This window comes from Piliocolobus tephrosceles, chromosome 14 (assembly GCF_002776525.5).
Source record: "Piliocolobus tephrosceles isolate RC106 chromosome 14, ASM277652v3, whole genome shotgun sequence".
In the NCBI taxonomy this organism is placed as follows: Eukaryota; Metazoa; Chordata; class Mammalia; order Primates; family Cercopithecidae; genus Piliocolobus; species Piliocolobus tephrosceles.
In genome coordinates, this window is record NC_045447.1 from 17,808,772 (window position 1) to 17,831,399 (window position 22,628).

Here is a 22,628-nt window from a genome sequence, read left to right on the forward strand (position 1 = left end):
CCCCAGCCACGTGGAACTGTAAGTCCAATTAAACCTCTTTCTTTTGTAAATTGCCCAGTCTTGGGTATGTCTTTATCAGCAGCATGAAAACGAACTAATACAAAGGCCAAATAGTAAATGTTTTTGGCTTTGTAGGCCATATAGTCTGTGGCAACTGCTAAGCTCTGCTACTGTAGTGCAAAAACAACCGTAGACAATATGTAAACAAATAAGTGTGTTCCAACAAAACTTTACTTACAAAATAGCAGGCCTGATCTGGCCTGTAAGCTGTACTTTGCCAACCCCTTCTCTACAGAGTCAATATTGTAGAGAATACTGAGTAATAGAAACCTGTTAATTTGGAGATGTCATATACTTCTGATTTAGAATATTCACTAGAAACAATAAAAGGTCTGCCACAAATTAGGTGACATTAGGATAATTTTTTTCGCAGTTTTAAAGCACAGAAAAGTTTAAAACAGTATCTATGCTCAGAAATTGTTTGTGCTACCTTAAATTTCTTGCCACCATCTTTAGAAAGAGAAAGGTTCAGAGACTTTATCAAGGCCAAATTGTCCTGTTTAGTAAGTTTTTTAATGAGGGCTTCTGTAATATATCGAACTCCTGCATGTGAATCAGCTCCTGAAATTACAGAAATAGATCATCATCAGTAGAGGAAAGACATGAATATCACAAAGAACAAGTCATTTTGATGTTAAATAACAAAAACAAAAATTAAGCCATGCATATACCAAGAAAAGCTGGCTATTTCTAATCATAATGTTTTAATAATGTTTTACTTCATAGCATTTCATAACTATAATGAAGATGATAATGGTTATATACACTATAAATATTTGCTGTGTGCCAAGCTTTGGGCTAAATGGTTTACATTTTTAAAATTTAATTTATACAACAAACCTTTGAGATAGAAATTACTAATATCATCACTTATTTAAAAAACATCATTTGCTCAAGATCCTACAGCTAATTAAGGCACAAATCCAGAACTTGAACCCAGTCAGAGGAATATAAAACTTGCACTTTTAACTATATGAAGTTTTTTTTAGCTATATTTCCATGTTAGTTTTTAAAAATAAACTGGTAATAGTTGTTTGTTTTTTAGTAAATTCCAATCTAAAGTTCAGAAACACTGAAATTCTTAAATATCTTTTCCTATTTTTTTTATGGTGAGAAACTCTAAATTTGTTGTTTTTTTAAATAGAGAAAATCACAACATATTGTATAGAGCTAGAGTAGTCACTTGAGGGATGGCAAATCTGGTCTTATAACGTTCCTGGATATTGCTGTCAAAGACTGTTAATGCCATATTACATTTTACAAAAGTAGCCCTAAAAACAAAATCATCTCTTGGTTCTTGCCTTATGAGTCAGAAAAAATTAATCCTGGGTTGAGATCCAGGCTGTGAGTCAAAGATTCCCTAAGATTATTTATAAGTTAGTATTAAATTTATTTTGGTTCAAAATAAAATGATTTTTAAATTTAACTTGGCTGGTTCTGGGAAATAAAATTAATATTTGATTAATATTCTAAATTTGATAATATTCTAAAATATCAATCATATTAGTAATAACAATATGCCAACTAGCAGTAAAGATATAGCATAAAACCAATGTTGTTAATGCTTACTAATAAAACGTGATTAGAGTTTAATGGCTATTATTTCACGACTTACCAAAGAATAACTTACTTTTGAAGTCAAATGCTCTACCACTAAGCTATACCCCCACCAATGTACTTTTGAGAACAGATTCCTAGACTAACAGAATGCTTTTAAGAAAAAAAACAAAACACTGGTGGAACATACATGCATGTCCCATATGTGGAAATTAGTCCATTCACAGATAAGCAGTTTGCTAATAAGAAGACTGGCATAGGCCAAGTATGGATAACATTTTTTTACTGAATTAAGGCACTCCACTCTGAAGTGAAAAGATCTTCCCTCCCTTAACCAAAGAGGATGGCAAGTTTTGGTATGAGTTTTAAGACACTCTCCTACCACAGGAAACAAAGCTTCCTCTTTCTGGAAACTCCCTCTTTGAATCCACTGACATCTTTACTCTCACCCAGAAACCTCAATCCTCCCACTATCCTTACACAGTTTCTGTTAATAGAAACAACAGATCAAATTCGTACCAGAATGTTACAGTTGGACCAAAAATGCAAGCTGAAAATTTTCTATCTCTACTTAAAGTATGTGGTCAGACCAATTATTAGATTAAAAAGTGATACCTTTATGGTCTTGGTAGTCCAAAAGCATATTGTTTTCATCTGCAATCTCAACTTGCTCACACCACTGTCCTTCAGAATGAAAAGGTAGAGTCTCTGATCCAATCAAAGGTGAAAGTGACCTAGATCTCAGATTGGACATAGATGATGGGATAGGAGAGTGAGATGACGATGGCATCTTTGGTTTGCAGAATATTTTTTGTTGAGAACCTTTCTTCATTGCAAATATAAAGCCAGGTGTTCATCAAAACCTGTAAGAGTTTTCAGTATATTCAACAAGATTAATTTTTAAGAGCTATCAAAACTATTATTTCTAGAAACTTCAGGTCTATAAAGTTATAAACTCAGAGGCTATAGATACTAGGACCCATACTACTCCAAGCTGATGGAGCAGACACTATATCAAACATCACCGAAGACCTTGCCAGAGAGAAAAGAGATCTCCAGAGGGTCTAGAATTGACACATGCTCCAGCTGGAAGTGTTGTCATTCCTGTTGTTTATTGAACCAAACTAGTCCCAAGGCCCCTTTTACCCACACAAGGGGATCCTAGAATGCAGGAAGCTGGAATATTTGGCAACCAGCAGTATTTAATACTGATAAGCACTCTCTCCTTCCTCAAAGTTTCTTCCTTTGGTTTCTGGGACACCGCACTCTCCTGGTATCCTCGTGCCTCCCTGGCCACTCCATGGACTCCTTTGCTGGCTTTCGTTCCTCCTTGCAGTGTAATTTAAACATCAGAACTCCTCAATGGTCCCTTCTAGTTTCTCTCTAGTCTTATCTTGGATAAATTAATACACACTCATGGTTCCCAATGCCATGTGTTTACTCTTATTTATCTATTTTTATTTTTTATTTTTTTGAGACAGAATGTCGCTCTTGTCGCCCAGGCTGGAGTGCAATGATGTAATCTTGGCTCACTGCAACCTCTGCCTCCCGGGTCCAAGCTATTCTTCTGCCTCGGCCTCCTGAGTAGCTGGAATTCCTGGTGCCTGCCACCATGACCAGCTAATTTTTGTACTTTTAGTAGAGACAGGGTTTTGCCATGTTGGCCAGGCTGATCTCGAACTCCTGACCTCAGGTGATCCGCCTGCCTCAGCTTCCCAAATTGCTGGGATTATATATGGGCGTGAGCCACCAAACCCAGCCGATATTTATATCCTCAATCCAATCTTTCTCTGAGCTCCAGACTCCTATTTCTAATTGCTTACATGATATCTCATTGGCATCCTAAACTCAGTTCAGCTTGAATTTATTATTTACCCTATTCCTCCTCTCATCCTCCTGTTCCTCTTCCAGTGTTCCCTAAACAGTGAACACCGCTTGCTGGAATAAGCCAAAAACCTGGGAGTCATTCTTGACACCTCCCTCTTCCCTTGTCCCATACTCAGCCAATCGCTAAATCTTGTTAATTCTTACTCCCAAATACCTCTCAAATTAAGTCTGCTTCTTTCCATTTTCACTCTCACGCACTCTAATCCAAGCCCTCATCAAACTACTATAACAGCTTCTAACTGATCTGTCTGCAAGCTCTCTTGCCTTACTCTTCCATCATTACATTGCAGTCAGATAGCCAGAGTGATGTCATTTTGCTTAACATTTGTCTCCATTCTGAACTGTATGCTCCATGAGAGCCTGTCTGTTTTGTTTATAGAGTCTCCCCAGTCTAGCATAGTGCCTGGTACCTAGCAGGAACTCAATACATATTTGCTGAATAAATGAACGAATAGAGTTATCTTCCAGTCATCCCTCTCCATCACCCACCAATACTGATTCTATCTCTAAAATATTTTGAAATTCATCTCTATCCATCTTCACAGTTACTGCCCTAGATCCAACTTTTATCCTCTCTTGCTTTGACTATTAGATACTCTCTGAACCAGCTTCCTTCCAATTCTCCTTTGCTTTACCCTCAATCCATCCTCTACCTTTGACCCACTTATATAATAAAAACAAAAGAAATGTAACGGTTTCCAGTGCCTACGAGTCTAAATATTTTGGCACCATGCACCACAAACAGGACTCATCACAGTCTGACCCCAATTTTCTGGCCTCCCCATCACATGCCATTGCTCTAGTCATCTTTTTGTCATTACCTGAACACATCATGAGTTTTTGCTTATGAAATTCCCTTTCCTTAAAGGGAATTCTTTAAAGGGAATTAAACATCCTCTCCTTTCTCTCAACCAATTAAAATGTTACTTCATTTGTGAAGACTTTCCAGAAATCTACTTTCTTCAGATAGAATGAATTCTCCCTGTTTATTACACTGAATATACCTACTGTATATCTTTTGCTTGCCCAGAATGTAACATCGACAAGTGGAGGAATAATCTCTGAATTCCCAGCAGCTCCATGGTGTAGGTCATGAATACATCTAACACCTTATAGCTAGAATTCGCCCGGTTTAAAAACCATACTTTCAACAGTGTGCTCTTTCATGCATGTGCTCTCTCTCTTTGTATGCATATTTTTTATTGGAATGTATCATACATAAAGTACATAAATCATAAGTGTATATAGCTTCATGAATTTCTATACAGTGAACACAAGCTATGTAATCGACATCCAGGTAAAGAAACAGAATATTTCCAGAATCCCAGAAGTCCTCTCATGCCCCCTTCCAGTCACTAACTCCCACACATGGGTAATCACTATCCTGACTTCCAACACCAGAGATTTTTGAACTATTTTTGAACTTTAGAGAAATGAAACCATAAAATATCTTTTAAATCTGCCTTTTTGTTAAATATTGTTTCTGTAATTCATTCATATTTGTCTTACGCTATATGAAAAACATCTGATCACTTCAAATTTCAGTGTCTACTATTCTTATCTACAAAATCAATTTTATTGAAGTATAAGTCTTCCAGAAGGAACTAAAGCATTTGTTAATGAAAGAGACCTTGGTCAAATTCCTTTAAATGTTTTCACATAAAAATATTTATTTTCTTATATGAAAGAAAGATAAAGTTCATGACCATTAAGGCTCATAATGGTTTAGCACTATGACTTGATTAGTCCTTAAAAATGACATCCTCATCCGGGTGTGGTGGCTCATGCCTGTAATCCCAGCACTTTGAGAGGCCGAGGCAGGCAGATTAATAGGTCAGGAGATCAGGACCATCCTGGCTAATACGGTGAAACCTCATCTCTACTAAAAATACAAAACATTAGCCAGGCGTGGTGGCAGGCGCCTGTAGACCCAGCTACTTAGGAGGCTGAGGCAGGAGAATGGCATGAACCCGGAAGGCGGAGCTTGCAGTGAGCCGAGATCGTGCCACTGCACTCCAGCCTGGGCAACAGAGCGAGACTTTGACTCACAAAAAAAAAAAAAAAAAAATGACATCCTCTTCTGTTCTAGGTATACAGTGTGCTGTGCCTACAGTGTGCCGTACGCTGTAGAACACAGCCTAGCAAATGGTAAATAATTAACATTTATTGAATGAATTAGTCATAAAGAACATAAAATGTAAAATGTACTATTTAGTATCTCAATAAAAAGATGCCTGCATGAGCAATACTAGTCCTCAATATCAATCGTCCTAAATTTGCAAGGTTAGGTGTATGCAAAAAAGATTTTCATGATACAGAGTTGTACATTTAGTCATTTAGTCTAAAAGTACATTTAGTCTAAAAACAGTACAAAAATTATAAACTTGACAAACTTTCGGACAAAAAAAACTTATAAGGTGTATAGATCTTGAGCAAGGCTATATTAATAATGATGCTATCTTTGCTTAGTACCTTAATTTCCCCTATAGTCACTGCTGAAAATGTGAAAATGGAAATTATTTTTTAGAAAAAAATTTAATGAATTAAGATATTAGCTTAAAGTAGTTTTTAATCCAAGGATTGAGTAGCTCAAGTGTTAATGCTATATAAATTGGTATTAGAAAGGGATAGTGGAATGATGTGTAAACATCTTCATATACGTGGTATTGTAAAATATCACACATATGATATCATGCATCACATAACAATGTTTTGGTCAATAATGGACCACATACATGACAGTGGTCCCATAAGATTATAATAAAGCTGAAAAATTCCTGTAACTTAGTAACATCATAGATGTCATAACGTCATAGTGCTACACATTCCTCACATGTTTGTAGCGATGCTGATATAAACAAACCTACTATGCTACAAGGTGTACACAAGTCTAGCACATACAATTATGTAGAGTACATAGTACTCGGTAATAAATGTCCGTGTTACTGGCTTATGTATTTACTACACTATACTTTTTATTGTTAGAGTGTACTCATTCTATTTTTTTTTTTTTTTTAAAGTTAACTATAAAACAGACTCAGGCAGGTAGGTCCTTCAGGAGGTATTCCAGAACATAATATTGTTATCATAAGAGATGACAGCTCCATGCCTGTTATTGCCTCTGAAGACCCTGAAGATCAGTGGAACAAGATATGAAAGGCAGTCATACTGATTATCCTGACCCTTACAGGCCTACGCTAATGTGTGTGTTTGTGTCTCAGTTTTTAAGAAAACATTTAAAAAGTAAGAGTGTTTAAAATAGAAAAAAGCTTATAGAATAAGGTTATAAAGAAATTAATTTTGTACAACCGTACAATGTGCTTATGTTTTTTTTTTTTTTTTTTTTTTTTTGAGACGGAGTCTCGCTCTGTCGCCCAGGCTGGAGTGCAGTGGCCGGATCTCAGCTCACTGCAAGCTCCGCCTCCCGGGTTTACGCCATTCTCCTGCCTCAGCCTCCCGAGTAGCTGGGACTACAGGCACCCGCCACCTCGCCTGGCTAGTTTTTTTGTATTTTTTTTAGTAGAGACGGGGTTTCACCAGGTTAGCCAGTATGGTCTTGATCTCCTGATGTCGTGATCCGCCCGTCTCGGCCTCCCAAAGTGCTGGGATTACAGGCTTGAGCCACCACGCCCAGCCTGTGTTTATGTTTTAAGCTAAGTTTTATCATAAAAGAGTCAAAAAGTTTTTAAAAAGTTTAAAGTTTATAAAGTAAAAACATTACAGCAAGCTAAAGCTAATTTACTATTGAAGAGAGAAAAAATGTTTAATACATTTAGTGTAGCCTAAGTGTACAGTGTTTGTAATAAAGTCTACAATAGTGTACAATAATGTCCTGTATCATCACATCTTCCAGTCCTGCAAGCTCCAATCATGTGGTAAGTGCTCTATACAGGTATACTTTTTTACATTTTATACCATATTTTTATTGTACCTTTTCTTTCTTTTTTTTTTTTCGAGAGGGAGTCTCCCTTTGTCACCCAGGCTGGTATGCAGTGACACGATCTCGGCTCACTGAAACCTCCACCTCCCGGGTTCAAGCGATTCTCCCACCTCAGTCTCCTGAGTAGCTGGGACTACAGGCACATGCCACTACACCTGGCTAATTTTGGTATTTTTAGTAGAGACAGGGTTTCACCATATTGGCCAGGCTGGTCTCGAACTCCTGACCTTGTGATCCACGTGTCTTGGCCTCCCAAAGTGCTGGGATTACAAGTGTGAGCCACCCACCCAGTCCCTTTTCTATGTTTAGATGCATAAATATTTACCATTGTGCTACAACTGCCTGAAGTATTCAGTACAGTAACATGCAGTACAGGTCTGTAGCCTAGGAGCAAGAGGCTATCCCTATACCATCTAGGTTTGTGTAAGTACATTCTATGTTTGCACAATGATGAAACTGTCTAACAATGCATTTTACAAAGCAAATTCTGTCATTAAGGGACACATGACTGTATGTTAAATTAAACTAAATTTTGCCTGCAAGTGCCTCTGTACTTTAAGTTTCTACATAATGAACTGCAACATAACTTAAAAGGTAAACTAACTGAAAGCCTAACTTAGGAGTATGTTTTTGTAACAAATAGCTGACTCTCAGCCAATCACAGCAGCTGAGCTTCAGTCAATCACAGGCAGTCAAGTGATCGTACCACGTTCAAATAAGGTAAACACAGAGCTGTAACCAATCAAGCTGTTTCTGTATCTCACTTCCCTTTTCTATCCATAAATGCTGCCTGCCTACATTGCAGAACAGACCTCTCTGAATTTCTTCTGGTTCTGAGGACTGCCCAATTTGTGAACTATTCTTTGTTCAATTAAACTGTTAAATTTAATTTGTTGATAATTTCTCTTTTAACCTGTATATTTGATGCTCCTCCTGTTTCCTATCACATAGCTCTTAAAACCTTTGGGATCTCCACAGTGACAAGAGTGTCTTTCGTATACTAGTAAGATGACTGGTGACACCTAGATAGCTTTGGGATGGGGGCCAGTCACCAGAAAGACTAAGGCACATTTAGAAAGTTGGGACTTTGAGCCCAACCCCACAACCTTTAAGGAGGGGAGAGCAGCTAAAATTGATTTGAAAACCAGTAGCCAATGATATGAGCAATCATGCCGACATAAGTAAGCCTCCATAAAACCCCAAAAGGACAGGCTCCAGAGAACTTCCAGATAGCTGAACATGTGGAGGTGTCTGGAGGATGGCATGCTGGCGAGAGCATGAAACTTCATACCCCTTTCCACATACCTTGTCCTATGCAACTCTTCCTCTGGCTGTTTGTATATTTTGTAATATCCTTTATAATAAATGGGAAAATGTAAGTTCTGTGAGCCACTCAAGCAAATTAATTGAACCCAAGGAGAGGGTAGTGGGAGTCCCAGTTTATAGCTCGGTGGTCAGAAGTATAGGTGGCAATCTACTACTTGTAATGGGCATCTGAAGTTAGTGGCACTCTTGTGGGACTGAGTCCTTAACCTGTGGGATCTGATGCTATCTCCAGGCAAACAGTGTCAGAATTGAACTGAGTAAGAGGACACTCAGCTGGTGTCCACTGAAGAAGTTCTGATGTATGGGGCAACAACCCTTACACACCTGGTGTCAGAAGTATTGTACTGTGTGGTACGGCAGCAGGAAAAACATTTTGAGTTTTTCAAATTTCTATTAAAAGATAATATACCTTCACAAGCCTATGGGTATATATAAGCTGTGATTATACAGAAACTTCCCGCAAACTCCCAGCTTTCTGTGTAACAGCTGGCCATGAAGAAATTAAGACCTTCATTCCACAGGGGTCCTACCCAATACCCAGGAGGAAGGAATGCTGCACAGAGAGGTCAAGAGAAATCTGGAGAGGCAGGCCTTGCTGAATTTCCTGACTCAGTCTATTAGCGTTAGACCATACCCATTTTGTCCAATCCTATTTCTATACAGCTGTCCATACTTCATTGATCCTAAGCATAAAAATGGATAATTTTTTCTGCATTTTTGGGTCTTCATTTTGAAGGTTCCCATGACACATAAAGCTTTGATCAAATAAATTTGCTATGCTTTTCTCTTGTTAACCTATCTTTGTTACTGGGGTGTGGGCCATGACCATCTTTATAATGAGACAGAAAGGTATCACTCCCTTTCCTCCCCTACAGAACTTATATACAGTATATAAAGGAGAGATTACACTAATATAATATATTAATATATTCAATTTTTGGCATTCCTCTTTGGATTCTGCTTTCAAATTAATTTGTAAGTCTCACAAGAAAATCGGGCCCATCACTTCAGGTACATTTTGTTTTTATTTTCCCAGTTTGATCGCTAACCTTACTCAGTAAACTTGACTCCATTTAAAGTTTGTCTACTTCCAAAAATTTAATGAAAAGATGATGATTGAAGTTAATTCTAAAGAATATCATACTAGTGGCTAACATTTACTGAGGGCTTACCATGTACCAAATATTGTGATATTTCGTCAGGCACAGTGTGTATACTTGCAGTCCCAGTTGCTCCAGAGGATGAGGCAGGAGGATCACTTGATCCCAGGAGCTCCAGGCTACAATGTGCTATGATCAACCTTGTTGACTGGCCACTGCACTCCAGCCTGGGTAGCATAGGGAGTCTTTGTCTCTAAAAAACAAACAGACAAACATATGTTGTGATAAGCTATGTGTATCATCACATTGAAAGAATTGAATACAACAACTCTATAAGTGTTATTTCCCATTTTACAGATGAAGATCTTAAATAATTTGTCCAAAGTTCCTTAACTAATTGGTTTGGCTAAAACTTGAAACCTGATCTAATTCAAAACCCATGTTTTTAACGACCATGTCATATAGCTATCTGAGTTTCCTGGAGTCTAGATTATGTTTGCTTTGTTCCCTATGGCCTAGCATGATGCCATAGGCGGCAGGTGCCTGTAATCCCAGCTACTTGGGAGGCTGAGGCACAAAAATCACTTGAACTGGGGAGGTGGAGGTTGCAGTGAGCCAAGATCATGTCACTGCACTCCAGCCTGGGCAACAGAGCGAGATTCCGTCTCAAAAAAAAAAAACAAAAAAAATCCTGAAGGTAACCCAGAAAATTTTATACAAAGAAAGGATCTCTGATATCATGATCTGGTCTCTCAAGGTGAGTAGTCTGAAGGGAATAAAAACCTGTCACATTTTTTGTTTTTAAAAAGTTAATTATTATTTCACATACATTACAATATAGCCAAATGTCCCATGCCAATAGCCTCATTCACTACAGGTTAAGCACTCCAAATCTGAAAATCTGAAATATTTAAATATAAATATAAAAAATATAAATAAGTATAATGCAAATATTCCAAAATCTGAAAAAATCCAAAATCCAAGACAATTTTGGTAGCAAGCATTTTGGATAAAAGATAATCAATCTGTACTTTATTTTAATTTTTTTGGAGACAGGGTTTCACTATGTTGTCCAGGCTGATCTCGAACTCCTGAGCTCAAGCAATCGTCCCACCTCTGCCTCCCAAAGTGTTAGGATTACAGACGTGACCTACCACACCTGGCCTTCAACCTGTTCTTTAAACTGTGAACTTAAATGTATCTGTACTTTTTGCTTCATTTTCTTATATTAAACTATATATATGGATCAGAAAAACTCCCCCAAGTCACATTAACTACTATTTATGCCATTTCCACAAGGCTTTTGGTCCAAATTTCAAGAGTGGTAAACAATTTCTGTGCCTTATAACACAATTTTGCCATGGAAAAAAGTCTTTTAGTAATTTTAATATTATGAAATACATATTTAGTCTTAAGTCCCTTTTGCTGTCATAAGTGTGTTTTTGTATGCTAATGAGTTGACCGATGGCTAACCACCTCTAGGCAGCTTCAGGATCGTGGCTGGTCACTAGAAAGAGGGAGGGGAGAGGGGCTAAAGGTTGAGTTGATCACCAATGGCCAGTGATGTAATCAATCAGGCCTACATAATGAAGCCTCCGTAAAAATTTAAAAGACTGGGTTTGGGGAGCATCCAGATAGCTGGACACGGAGGGCATCCTGGAGGGGAATCCACCCAGAGAGGGCGTGGAAGCTGTACGCCCCTTTCCACCTGCCTTACACTACGCATCTTTTCATCTATATCCTTTGTAATACCTTTTATAGCAAACCAATAAATGTAAGTAAGTGCTCCCTGAGTTCTGTGAACTGCTCTAGCAAATTAATCAAATCCAAGGAGGGAGTTGTGGGAACTCTGATTTATAGGTGGTCAGTCAGAAGCACAGGTAAAACTGAGGCCTACCGTTGGCATCAAAACTTGGGGGCAGTCTTGTAAGCCAGCCTTCAACCTGAGGGATGTGACACTGTCTCCAGGTAGACAGTGTCAGAATTGAACTGAACTAGAGGACAGTCCTGTGGTGCCCACCACTGCAGAACTGACTGCTTGCTTAATGTGTGGGGGAAAATCCTACAGGATCATGTTGTGAGCGTATAGTGAGAGAAATTGAGTTTGTTTAACCTGTAGTCTCAGTAATACTATTTTTTTTCTTTTTTTGAGACAGTCTCACTCGGTTGCCCAGGCTGGAGTGCAGTGGTGTGATCTCGGATCACTGTAACCTCTGCCTCCCAGGTTCAAGTGATTCTCCCACCTCAACCTACCAAGTAACTGGGATTACAGCCGCATGGCACCACGCCTGGCTAATGTTTTTATTTTTAGTAGAGATGAGGTTTCGCCATGTTGGCCAGGCTGGTCTCAAACTCCCGACCTCAGATGATCCACCCACCTCGGCCTCCCAAAGTTCTGGGATTACAGCCACCACACTCAGTCCTCAGTAATACTATTGATGTTGCTAAACTGCACTGGCATTCTCCTTCTAAATAAGAATACTCTAAAATTTGAGAAAAGCTAAGAGGCATGTGCTTAGGTAAAATCTTATTCCTAATTAAATGGATTATAGACGACATTTATTATAGTATATATAATATGTAGTTGGGTTTATTTTTTCCCCCTTAGGCAAGGTCTTTCTCTGTCGCCTGGGCTGGAGTATAGGGGCATGCTCATGGCTCACGGCAACCTTGCCCTCCTGGGCAAGTGATCCTCCTACCTCAGCCTCCTGAGTAGCTGGGACTACAGCAGCATACGACCATGTTCAGCTAATTTTTTATTTTTTGTAGAGATAGGGTCTCACTATAGTTCCCAGGTTGGTCTCAAATTCCTGGGCTCAAGTGATCTTTCCGCCTCAGCCTCTCAAAGTGCTGGGATTACAGGTGTGAGCCACTGTGCCCAGCCTGTAGTTTTTACACCCTAATGACCAAGACCCCTTAGGTCTCACCAGACTATCATGAGGTCCTTTATTACCTCTCCTGATTAGTAAAAGTCAGGCTTACTCATTCATAGACTTAAACCCTCGCTTGCCACAACTTCTGTAAAGCTTTAACATTGAAACAAGATATATGTAATCGGTCTCAGAGAATAGCTAACTCAGTGAAGTGGGCTTATGGGTTTACAGTGTTTGAGAATGGCTGGCATTATTTCATAGGCTACTGCCTGGAGGTGGTAAATGCTGAATTATAATTTTAAGGGAGAGATGAGGATGTAGTTTGATCCTAGGATGTTGTCTGCAATCACATGAACAAAAACCAAGCAAGCAATGGAAAAAATGAAGACAGCTGAGAGGTAGGCTAGGGCGAGTGAAGGAGCAGGATAAAGAAAAAAAAAAAAAAAGCAAATAAAGTTCAGAGCTACAGTTGTATTTTAAAGGTTGTCTGCAGAGCAAGAGAAAGCCATTGGAATGACATGATAATCAGAATCCTATGTCCAGGCAACAAAACATTACCCATCCTGCCACCTATAAACCCAGATACTTGCTCTGATCTAACAATTCAGTCCATCACAGCTTAGTAGAGACTGCAAACTCCACCTCCATCCAGGCTTTCCTAACTTTCCTAACTTCCCATCTTCTCTGATCTCCAAATAAGGCAGACCTCCTTCTGCCTCTCTACAGACTCCCTAATATGCAAATACCCATCCCCATTTCTTAACCCCCATATCCCTCTCCTTAGCCCTTTAATTGGATTTCAGTACTTTCCCTCCAAGTCTACTTCATCCCATACCCTCTGACCTACTGAAATACTTTCCTTCCTTAACCTTCTCCTCCTTTCAAATATCCTGATTCCTATTCCTCTGCAAAGTCTCCAACCGTTTTTCTTTCCAAAGCCAATTCCCCCATTCTGTGCTGTCCACCTCTGCCTCCCACTCTTCTTTATCCCATTCTGACTGCCAATTTTCCCACAAATTCTATCCCAGTTCCCTAACACAGTAATAGTCTCCCCCACTTCTCTATGGTTCTTTCCTGTGCCCAGACTCAACCTTTCTCTATCCATCCAGACTTCCCAAGCTGCTCATCTCTCTTCATCCCAGAAAATACTCTGACATCCTAATGCGTTCCAATATGCTGACCTCCCAATTACTCCCCTCCCTAAACAAAATACTCAAACCTCCACCCATTCCTCTTCATCGCAACCCAACTGCCTGCCTATTTGCCCTTCCGTCCTAATACTCTGGCCCCCGTGTCCTTTTCCACCTATTAAAAGCCTGAATCCCCCTCTCCCATCTCTCTTCTGCTCAGATAAAAAGCCTGAATCCCCTTCTCCCTTCTCTCTTCTGCTCAGATACCCTAAAACTCAAGCTTCCCATCTCTTTCCATTAATTATTCAATTTTATTGAGCAACTTTTATGTAGGAAGAACCATGCTAGGATCTAAGCTCAAGATGTATAAGATTTTGTCTCCCAATTACCCATGATCTCTGCACCACGCAGCATTTTATAAGTTATTTGTGAAACTACTTGATTGTTGCCTGTTTCTCCTTCTAGGCTATAAGCTACAAGAGAGCAGAGGTCTTGTCTGTTGTTCTATAGACAATAAATATTTGTTGACTGAAGGACTGTATTAAACACTCTAGACAATACCAAATTTAAATCCTCAAAGATTTAGCTGTATAGGATCAGAATTACTAACCTCATTTACAAGTGGCAATATATCTGAACAATTAAAAGCCTGGATTCTGGAACGAAACAGCCTGAGTTCACATTCTGATTTTCCACTTACTGTGTGACCTTAGGCAAATTACTTAACCTTTCTAGTCCTCAGTGCTATCACTTTTTAAGTGGGGATGATAACTTCATACAAGTTATTTTAAATTCTAAATGAGGTTAATACGTGCAAAGTGCTTAAAACTGGATCTGACAAACAGTGAACACCCAAACGTGATTCACAATTATTTGGACAATGAGGAAACATGATCAGGAAGGCTCAGACACATGCCAAGGATCACAGACCCGGTTAGGTTACACAAGGTGGCAGAATTGAGGTTTGAGCCCAAGTTTGCCTGGCTTCAAAATTCACTAGTCCCTTAACGAATATAACGGAAGTGTTTGCTCTTCCCCTCCTTTTAGCATTTCGTCCCCACATCCTGTCATCTTTCTCCACGCACTGTAGTCCGTCCGATACCGTGACAACCCGTTAGGACGCCCAAACTGTCCTTTCTCCCGCTCACTCCCCACAGACAGCTGGCACATCCCAGCTCTCCCCTCAGCTCAGGTAGCAGGACGCACGACCTTCTGGGCGCCGCACCCTAACTTCCACAACTCCCCACGCTCTGGTTCTTCATCCCCAATCTCCCCCGCCGTCCCCACCTCTTCCCATCCAAACCTCCCTCCTTCATCCACCGCCCCACGCCCGTTCCGGGCCCTCCCCTCTTTCCCGTCCAATCCCAATTCCCAGACACGCGCCCCCGCCCCGAATCCATCCCAAGCCGGCCCACCCCACGCCCGGTTCCGGCCTTCCAGCCTTTGCCGCCGGCCCCCACCACTCGGGTTGGACGCCGGAGAACGGGCTCGACCAGGTCCGACGCTCACCGCCTAGGAGCCGAGCCGAGCAGTCCCGCAGGCTGAGGCGGAGCGGAAGATGTTGGGGCTCTTTCCTCAGGCGCGCAGCGGCGCGGCGGCCATTTTGTTGTGTTGTGCCGGTTGCCGAGGGGCACCGCGCGTGTGGGCGGGGCCTGCCTCAGCCACGCCCTTCTCCCTCTCCGGGGCTTTTGGGAGGGACGCGGAGGCGTTTCCCGCCGCCTGTGCAGCCAGCGTTCTAGGGTGCTGGGGAGTCTTGGGCGCCAGGCTTCCTGCCGCGCCGGACCGGCGGGATTTGCTGCCTTCGCCTTCGGCTTTGCCTTGCAGGTGAAGTTACGGGTGCAGAGTCAGGGAAAGCCGAGGTTTTCTGCGGCAGTCGCCGCAGTGCAGTGGCCTTCGCTGAGACAAAGCTGCAGCCGCCACCCTCTGAAACACGGACACGATTCTCGGGGCCTGGGTCCGAGGACGACCTGAACGCCGACCGGCGCAGCGCATCTCCGGCCTCCCCCACTTCTGACGCCTTTTTCTTACCATTTTCTCGCCATCATTCCTTCCTGTCTTCATTTCTTTACTACAGAGTTTATAGTCCACCTGTATAACACTATTTTAGAAACTCCCTCTCTCTCTGTGCCTCAGTTTCCTTACCTATGAAATGGGGCCCTTTTACCTATTAACACTTCCTACAGTTTTCCTGATAACTATAAAAGTGAATCCAGGCCGGGCGCAGTGGCTCATACCTGTAATCCCAGCTCTTTGGGAGACCACGGTGGGAGGATCACTTGGGGTCAGGAATTCAAGACCAGCCTGGCTAACAAGATGAAACTCCGTCCCTAGTAAAAATACAAAAATTACCCGGGCGTGGTGGCGCACGCTTGTCATCCCAGCTACTTGAGAGGCTGAGGCAGGAGGATCGCTTGAACCCGGGAGGCGGAGGTTGCAGTGATCCAAGATCGCACCACTGCACTCCAGCATGGGCGACAGAGCGAGACTCCATCTCAAAAATCAAAAAAAAAAAAAAAAAAAAAAAAAGCCCAGTTTTCCTGATAATTATAAAAGTGAATCTCTGTGGATGAACTTAGAACAGTGAGGGACCCCATAGTAGATTCTCAATGTGTCTTAGGTATTTCATTATTAGACAAAGGTTACCCAGAAGCGATATTTCTTTCTACGCCCGAAAGAAGAGTTTAGGCAAGGGGTAGGGAGGTGGGGAAGAATTTGCTTGGCAAAGGAAACAACTTGTGCAAACCGCAGAAGCGGGAGAAAAGAGCTTGGCAGTGTGCTGGATGTTAAGTAATTCAGTGTAGCTGGAGCAAAACATGAGTATGGAAACATGAAGTAGTTCAGTATGGCTCGTGCGAAAATCGGGTGGAGAAGCTAAATCTGGAAAATTAACCTTATTATAAGCAGTATTGGGCACTTCATTTTTCCTTAAGACAGAGATAGCTTCACCTCTATAGGAAATTCAGGAGACGTACAAGAAGGAATAAACTGCAATAAACATGGGGATGCAGACGTGTCTTTGATATACTGATTTCCTTTTCCTTTTACTTAAACGTGATTCCCACTGACATTTAAGTGAATGGTGCTGTCCTCTCCCCAACTAGTTACACAACACAGAAGGAAGCCCTTGGAGTTAAAACCCAGAATTTTTGAAAAGCTCCATTTAAAATTAAAAGATTACATGCATTTCTTTCTTTCTTTCTTTCTTTTCTTTTTTGAGACAGAGTCTGGCTCAGTCACCCAGACTGCCGTGGCAGAATCTCGGCTCAATGCGACCTCCACCTCCCGGGTTCAAGCGATTCTCCTGCCTCAGCCTCCCGAGTAGTTGGGATTACAGGCACGCACCACCACGGCCAGCTAATTTTTGTATTTTATTACAGACGGGGTTTCACCATGTTGGTCAGGCTGGTCTCGATCTCCTGACCTCACGTGATCCGCCCGCCTCGGCCTCCCAAAGTGCTGGGATTACAGGGGTGAACCACCGCGCCCTGCTGAGACGATATTCATTTTTAATAGAAGTTCAGGGGATATTTATTAGTTCGGAATGTGTACATTGCCGAGTTTCAGTTCTATTTGGCATATGTTTTGACACCCATCGTTTCTATTTCTTGTATCCAAGACTTAGATTTATTGTGTAACCTCATTGCTGTGTCCCTCAAAGTGTGTAATGGTATTCACGTGGGATCCATTATCAAGCCGTGGTGTGCTGGTGTAGTTCATTATCAATCATGTTAGTATCAATTAGTAGCCATCAGATATACACAAAAAGGCCAGAGGGTGGCGCAAAACACTTTTCTCTTGGGTAATCTCCCAATTAGCCGCGGATGGGCACTCTTCGGTCCCATGTTGTCGGGTTTTCCTCCTCATACAGACCTCTGCTGGTGTCTAGCATCGTCTCTAAAGAAGGTAGAGACTTCAAAGGAGAGACCTTTCTCCAGTTAATTTGAATATTAACTGTCTCTCTTAGCATGCTGAAAGAACTTCCTTCTCCAAAGCAGAAGTGAGAATACAAAAGTAGTTCAGACAACTCTTGCATTCCACACTATTTTTTCTTTATCTGATAATAGGAAGAATGTACTCTGAATTGCATTTACAATACAAATATTAGCCACGTCAGGGTGACCTAGCTTTTACTCAGTTCTTTTTTCCCGAATGATAGCAAAACTATTCTGTTTAAACTTCCCTCAGCTTTTTGCAACCCAGTTTAGTCATTTTGCGAATTTGTCTTAGAGAAGAATCAGACTAGTTTGTCAGGCAGGGATGGCAGCTTTCATTATTGCCATTTCTTTCTGTGACTGGCCAGTGTGATTTTGTTGTTTTGTTTTTTGAGACAAGGTTTCACTCTGTCACCCAGCTTTCAGTGCAGTGACACAATCATAACTCACTGTAGCCTTGACTCTCGGGCTCAAGCGATCCTCCTCAGCCTCCTAAATAGCTCAGACTATAGGTGTGCACCACCACACCTAGCTCATTTGTAAACTTTTTGTAAAGATGGGGTCTTGCTGTGTTTCCTAAGCTGGTCTTAAACTCCTGGGCTCAAGTAGTCCTCCCACCTCAACCTCCAAAAGTGCTGGAATTACAGGCATGAGCCAGCATGCCCAGCCTGATTTTTTTTTTTAATTTTTATTTATTTATTTTTGTTGGTGTTTTTTGTTTTTTGTTTTTGTTTTTTGAGACACAGTCTCACTTTGTTGCCCAGGCTGGAGTGCCGTGGCACGATCATGGCTCACTGCAACCTCCACCTCCAGGGTTCAAACAATTTTTGTGCCTTAGCCTCCCTGATAGCTGTGATTACACGTGTGTGACACCACACCCAGCTTTTTTTTTTTTTTTTTTTTTTGTGTGTGTGTTTTTAGTAGAGACAGTGTTTCACTATGTTGGTCAGGCTGGTCTTGAACTCCTGGCCTCAAGTGATCAGCCTGCCTTGGCCCCCCAAAGTGCTAGGATTATAGGTGTGAGCCACCATACCCAACCTTAATTTTTATTTTTAAATGACATATAGTAACTGTACATATTTATGGGATACATAGTGATGTTTTAATACATACAAATGTATAGTGGTTGAAGTAATTAGCATATCCATCATCCCCAACATTTATCATATATTTATGTTAGGAGCATTTCATACCCTCCTTCTAGCTATTGGAAGCTATATATTATTGTTAACTATCTTCATCCTATAGTAGTATAGAACACTGGAACTTATTGCTCCCATCTAGCTATAATTTTGTATCCTTTAAGATATCTTTCTTTCCTTCCCTTCCCCCTGCTACCCTTCCTAACCTTTAGTATCCTGTGTTCTACTGTTTACTTCTATGAGATCAACAATTTTTAGCTTCAACATATGACTGAGAACATGTAGCATTTAACTTACTGTTTCTGGCTTATTCACATAATATACTGTCCTCCATTTCCATCCATGTTGCTGTGAATTATGGTATTTCATTCTTTTTTATGGCTAAATAGTATTCCATTGTGTGTGCGAATATAGATATGAATACGCACACACATATGTATACACACACAGAATATAGATATATCACATTTTCTTTTTCCTTTTTTTTTTTTTTTTTGAGACAGAGTTTCGCTCTTGTTGCCCAGGCTGGAGTGCAATGGCATGATCTCAGCTCACCACAACCTCTGCCTCCTGGGTTTAAGTGATTTTCCTGCCTTGGCCTCCTGAATAGCTGGGACCATAGGTGCCCACCACCGTGCCTGGCTAATTTTGTATTTTTAGTAGAGATGGGGTTTCTCCATGTTGGTCAGGCTGGTCTTGAACTCCCAACCTCAGGTGATCTGCCTGCCTTGGCCTCCCAAAATGCTAGGGTTACAGGTGTGAGCCACTACATCTGGCCCACATTTTCTTTATCCATTCATCTGTTAGACACCTAGGTTGATTCCATGTCTTGGCCATTATGAATAGTGCTGCAATAAACATGGGCATGCAGATGTGTCTTTGATATACTGATTTCATTTGGATAAACGCCCAGTAGCAGAATTGCTGGATCATATGGTAGTTCTATTTGTAGTTTTTTGAGGAACTTCCATACTGTTCTCCATTGTGGGTATATTAGTTTACATTCCACCAACAGTGTATGAATCCCTTTTTCTGGCCAGGCATGGTGGCTCACACCTGTAATCCCAGCACTTTGGGAGGCTGAGGTGGGAGGATCTCTTCAGCTCAGGAGTTCAATACTAGTCTGGGGAAGATAGTGAGACCTCATCTCTGCTAAAAATCAAAACCATTAGCTGGATGTGATGGCACTTGTCTATAGTCCCAGCTACTTGGGAGGCTGAGTGGGAGGATGGCTTGAGCCTGGGAGATTGAGGCTGCAGTGAGCTATCATCATGCCACTGCACTGCCACCTGGGCAACAGACAGAGAGAGAGAGAGAGAGAGAAAAAAAAAAGAGTTCCTTTTTCTCTACATCCTCCGCAGCATTTGTTTTTTGCTGTCTTGATAATAGCCATCCTAACTGGGGTGAGATTATACCTCATAGTGGTTTTGATTTGCAGATTTGCATTTCCCTGATGATTGGTGATGGTGAGCATTTTTCATATATTTGTTGGTCATTTGTATGGCTTCTTTTTGAGAAGTGTCTATTCAGATTATTTGTCCATTTTTATAGGGTTTTCTTGTTGAGATGTTTGAGTTCCTTGTGTATTCCAGCTATTAATTCCCTGCCATATGAATAGTTTGCAAATATTTTCTCCCATTCTCTGGGTTGTTTCTTCACTCTGTTGATTGCTTCCTTTGTTGTGCAGAAGCTTTTTAGTTTGATATAATCCCATTTGTTTATTTTTGCTTTTGGTGCCTGTGTTTTTGAGGTCTTATTTATAAAATCTTTTCCTAGACCAGTGTCCTGAACCATTTCCCCTACCTTCTAGTAGGTTCATAGTTTCTGTCTTACAGTTAGGTCTTTGATCCATTTTGATTTTATATATAAACTCACATATAAGGTTTTTATATAGGGGGAGTTGTAGGGATCTAGTTTCATTCTTCTGTATATGGATATCCAGTTTTCCCAGGACCATTTATTGAAGAGACTATTTTTTCCCTAGGGAGTGTTATTGACATCTTTGTCAAGAAACCAGTTGTGGCTGGGCACAGTGGTTCATACCTGTAATCCCAATACTTTGGGAGGCCAAGGCGGGCTGATCATGAGGTCAGGAGATGGAGACCATCCTGGCTAACACTGTGAAACCCCGTCTCTACTAAAAATACAAGACATTAGCCAGGCGTGGTGGCGGGCACCTGTAGTCCCAGCTACTCAGGAGGCTGAGGCAGGAGAATGGCGTGAACCCCGGAGGCAGAGTTTGCAGTGAGCCAAGATGGAGCACCTTTGCATTCCACCCTGGTGACAGAGTGAGATGTCTAAAAAAAAAAGAAAAAGAAAAACCAGTTGGCTGTAGATCCATGAATTAATTTCTGAGTCCTCTATGCTGTTTCATTCATCTATCTATCTGTTTTTATAACAGTATCATGCTATTTTGGTTACTACAGCTTTGTAGTATATTTTGAAGACTGTTAGTGTGATGCCTCTAACTCCTCTAACTTTCTTCTTTTTGTTCAGGATTGCTTTGGCCATTTGGGTTCCTTTGTGGTTCCATAAAAATTTGGAGTTTTTTTTTCCTATTTCTGTGAAGAATATCATTGGTATTTTGATAGAGATCGCATTGAATCTGTAGATTGTTTTGGGTAGCGTGGTCATTTTAATAATATTGATTCTTCTGATCCATGAAAAGTGAGATGTCTTTCCTTTGTTTGTATCCTCTTCAATTTCTGTTGTCAGTGTTTTGTAGTTTTCCTTGTAGCAGTCTTTTACATCCAGGCTTAAAGTTATTCCTAGGTGTTTTTTTAATAGCTATTGTAAAGGAGATTGCCTTCTTGATTTCTTTTTAGCTCATTTGTTGTTTGTGTATAGAAACACTACTGATTTTTGTATGTTAGTTTTGTACTCTGCAACTTTACTGAATTCATTTACTAGTTTCTAATAGATTTTTTGTGGAATCTTTGGGGTTTTCTACATATAGAACTATGTCATCTGCAAATAGAAATAATTTTACCTCTTCCTTTCTGATTTTTGATGTCTTTTATTTCTTTTTCTTATCTAATTGCACTTGCTAGTTCTTCCGATCTATGTTGATTAGAAGTGGTAAGTTTGGGATCCTTGCATTGTATCAGATCTTAGTGGAAAAGTTTTGAGGTTTTTTTCCACTGATGATAATGTGAGCTGCAGGTTTCTCACAAACGGCCTTTATTATGTTGTATTAGTCCATTTTCACACTGCTATAAAGAACTACCTGAAACTGAGTAATTTATAAAGAAGAGAGATTTAATTGACTCAGTTTCACATGGCTGGGGAGGACTCAGGAAACTTACAATTATGGCGGAAGGCAAACAGGAAGCAAGGCATGTCTTTTGAAGCAGCAGGAGGAGAGGGGAAGTGCCACACTATTAAACCATTAGCTCTCATGAGAACTTACTGACTATCGTGAGAATGAAATGAGGGAAAATGCCCCCATGATCCAACCACCTCCCACCAGGTACCTTCCCTGACACATGGGGATTACAGTTCCACATGAGATTTGGGTAGGGACACAGTGCCAAACCATATCGTGTGTTTTGTATGTTTAGGAATTTTCTTTTTTTTTTTTTTTTCTTTTTTCAGACGGAGTCTCATTCTGTCACCAAGCTAGAATGCAGTGGCGCGATCTCGGCTCACTGCAACCTCCATCTCCTGGGTTCAAGCGATTCT

At 40.8% G+C, this 22,628-nt stretch overlaps 1 protein-coding gene across 16 annotated transcripts in view; it reads right to left on the reverse strand.

Annotated features, from left to right (window-relative positions):
* The window catches only part of CNTRL (centriolin), a 95,972-nt gene extending 80,459 nt beyond the window's left edge, over positions 1–15,513 (reverse strand). For 14 of the 16 annotated variants that reach the window (XR_002734006.1, XR_004228448.1, XM_023223690.2 and 11 more), the window contains exons 1-4: positions 15,383–15,513; positions 9,943–10,123; positions 2,233–2,480; positions 491–621 (exon numbers count right to left, since the gene is read on the reverse strand). Coding sequence is in view for 14 of the 16 variants with exons in the window: in XM_023223690.2 (XP_023079458.1) it covers positions 491–621; positions 2,233–2,449 (348 nt within the window). In the remaining 2 variants the exon portion in view is untranslated. Of the gene's footprint in view, positions 1–490; positions 622–2,232; positions 2,481–9,942; positions 10,124–15,382 lie in introns of those variants that run through there. The other 2 variants (XM_023223689.2, XM_023223693.2) reach the window with 2 other exon arrangements.
* Positions 15,514–22,628: the final 7,115 nt, after the last annotated feature.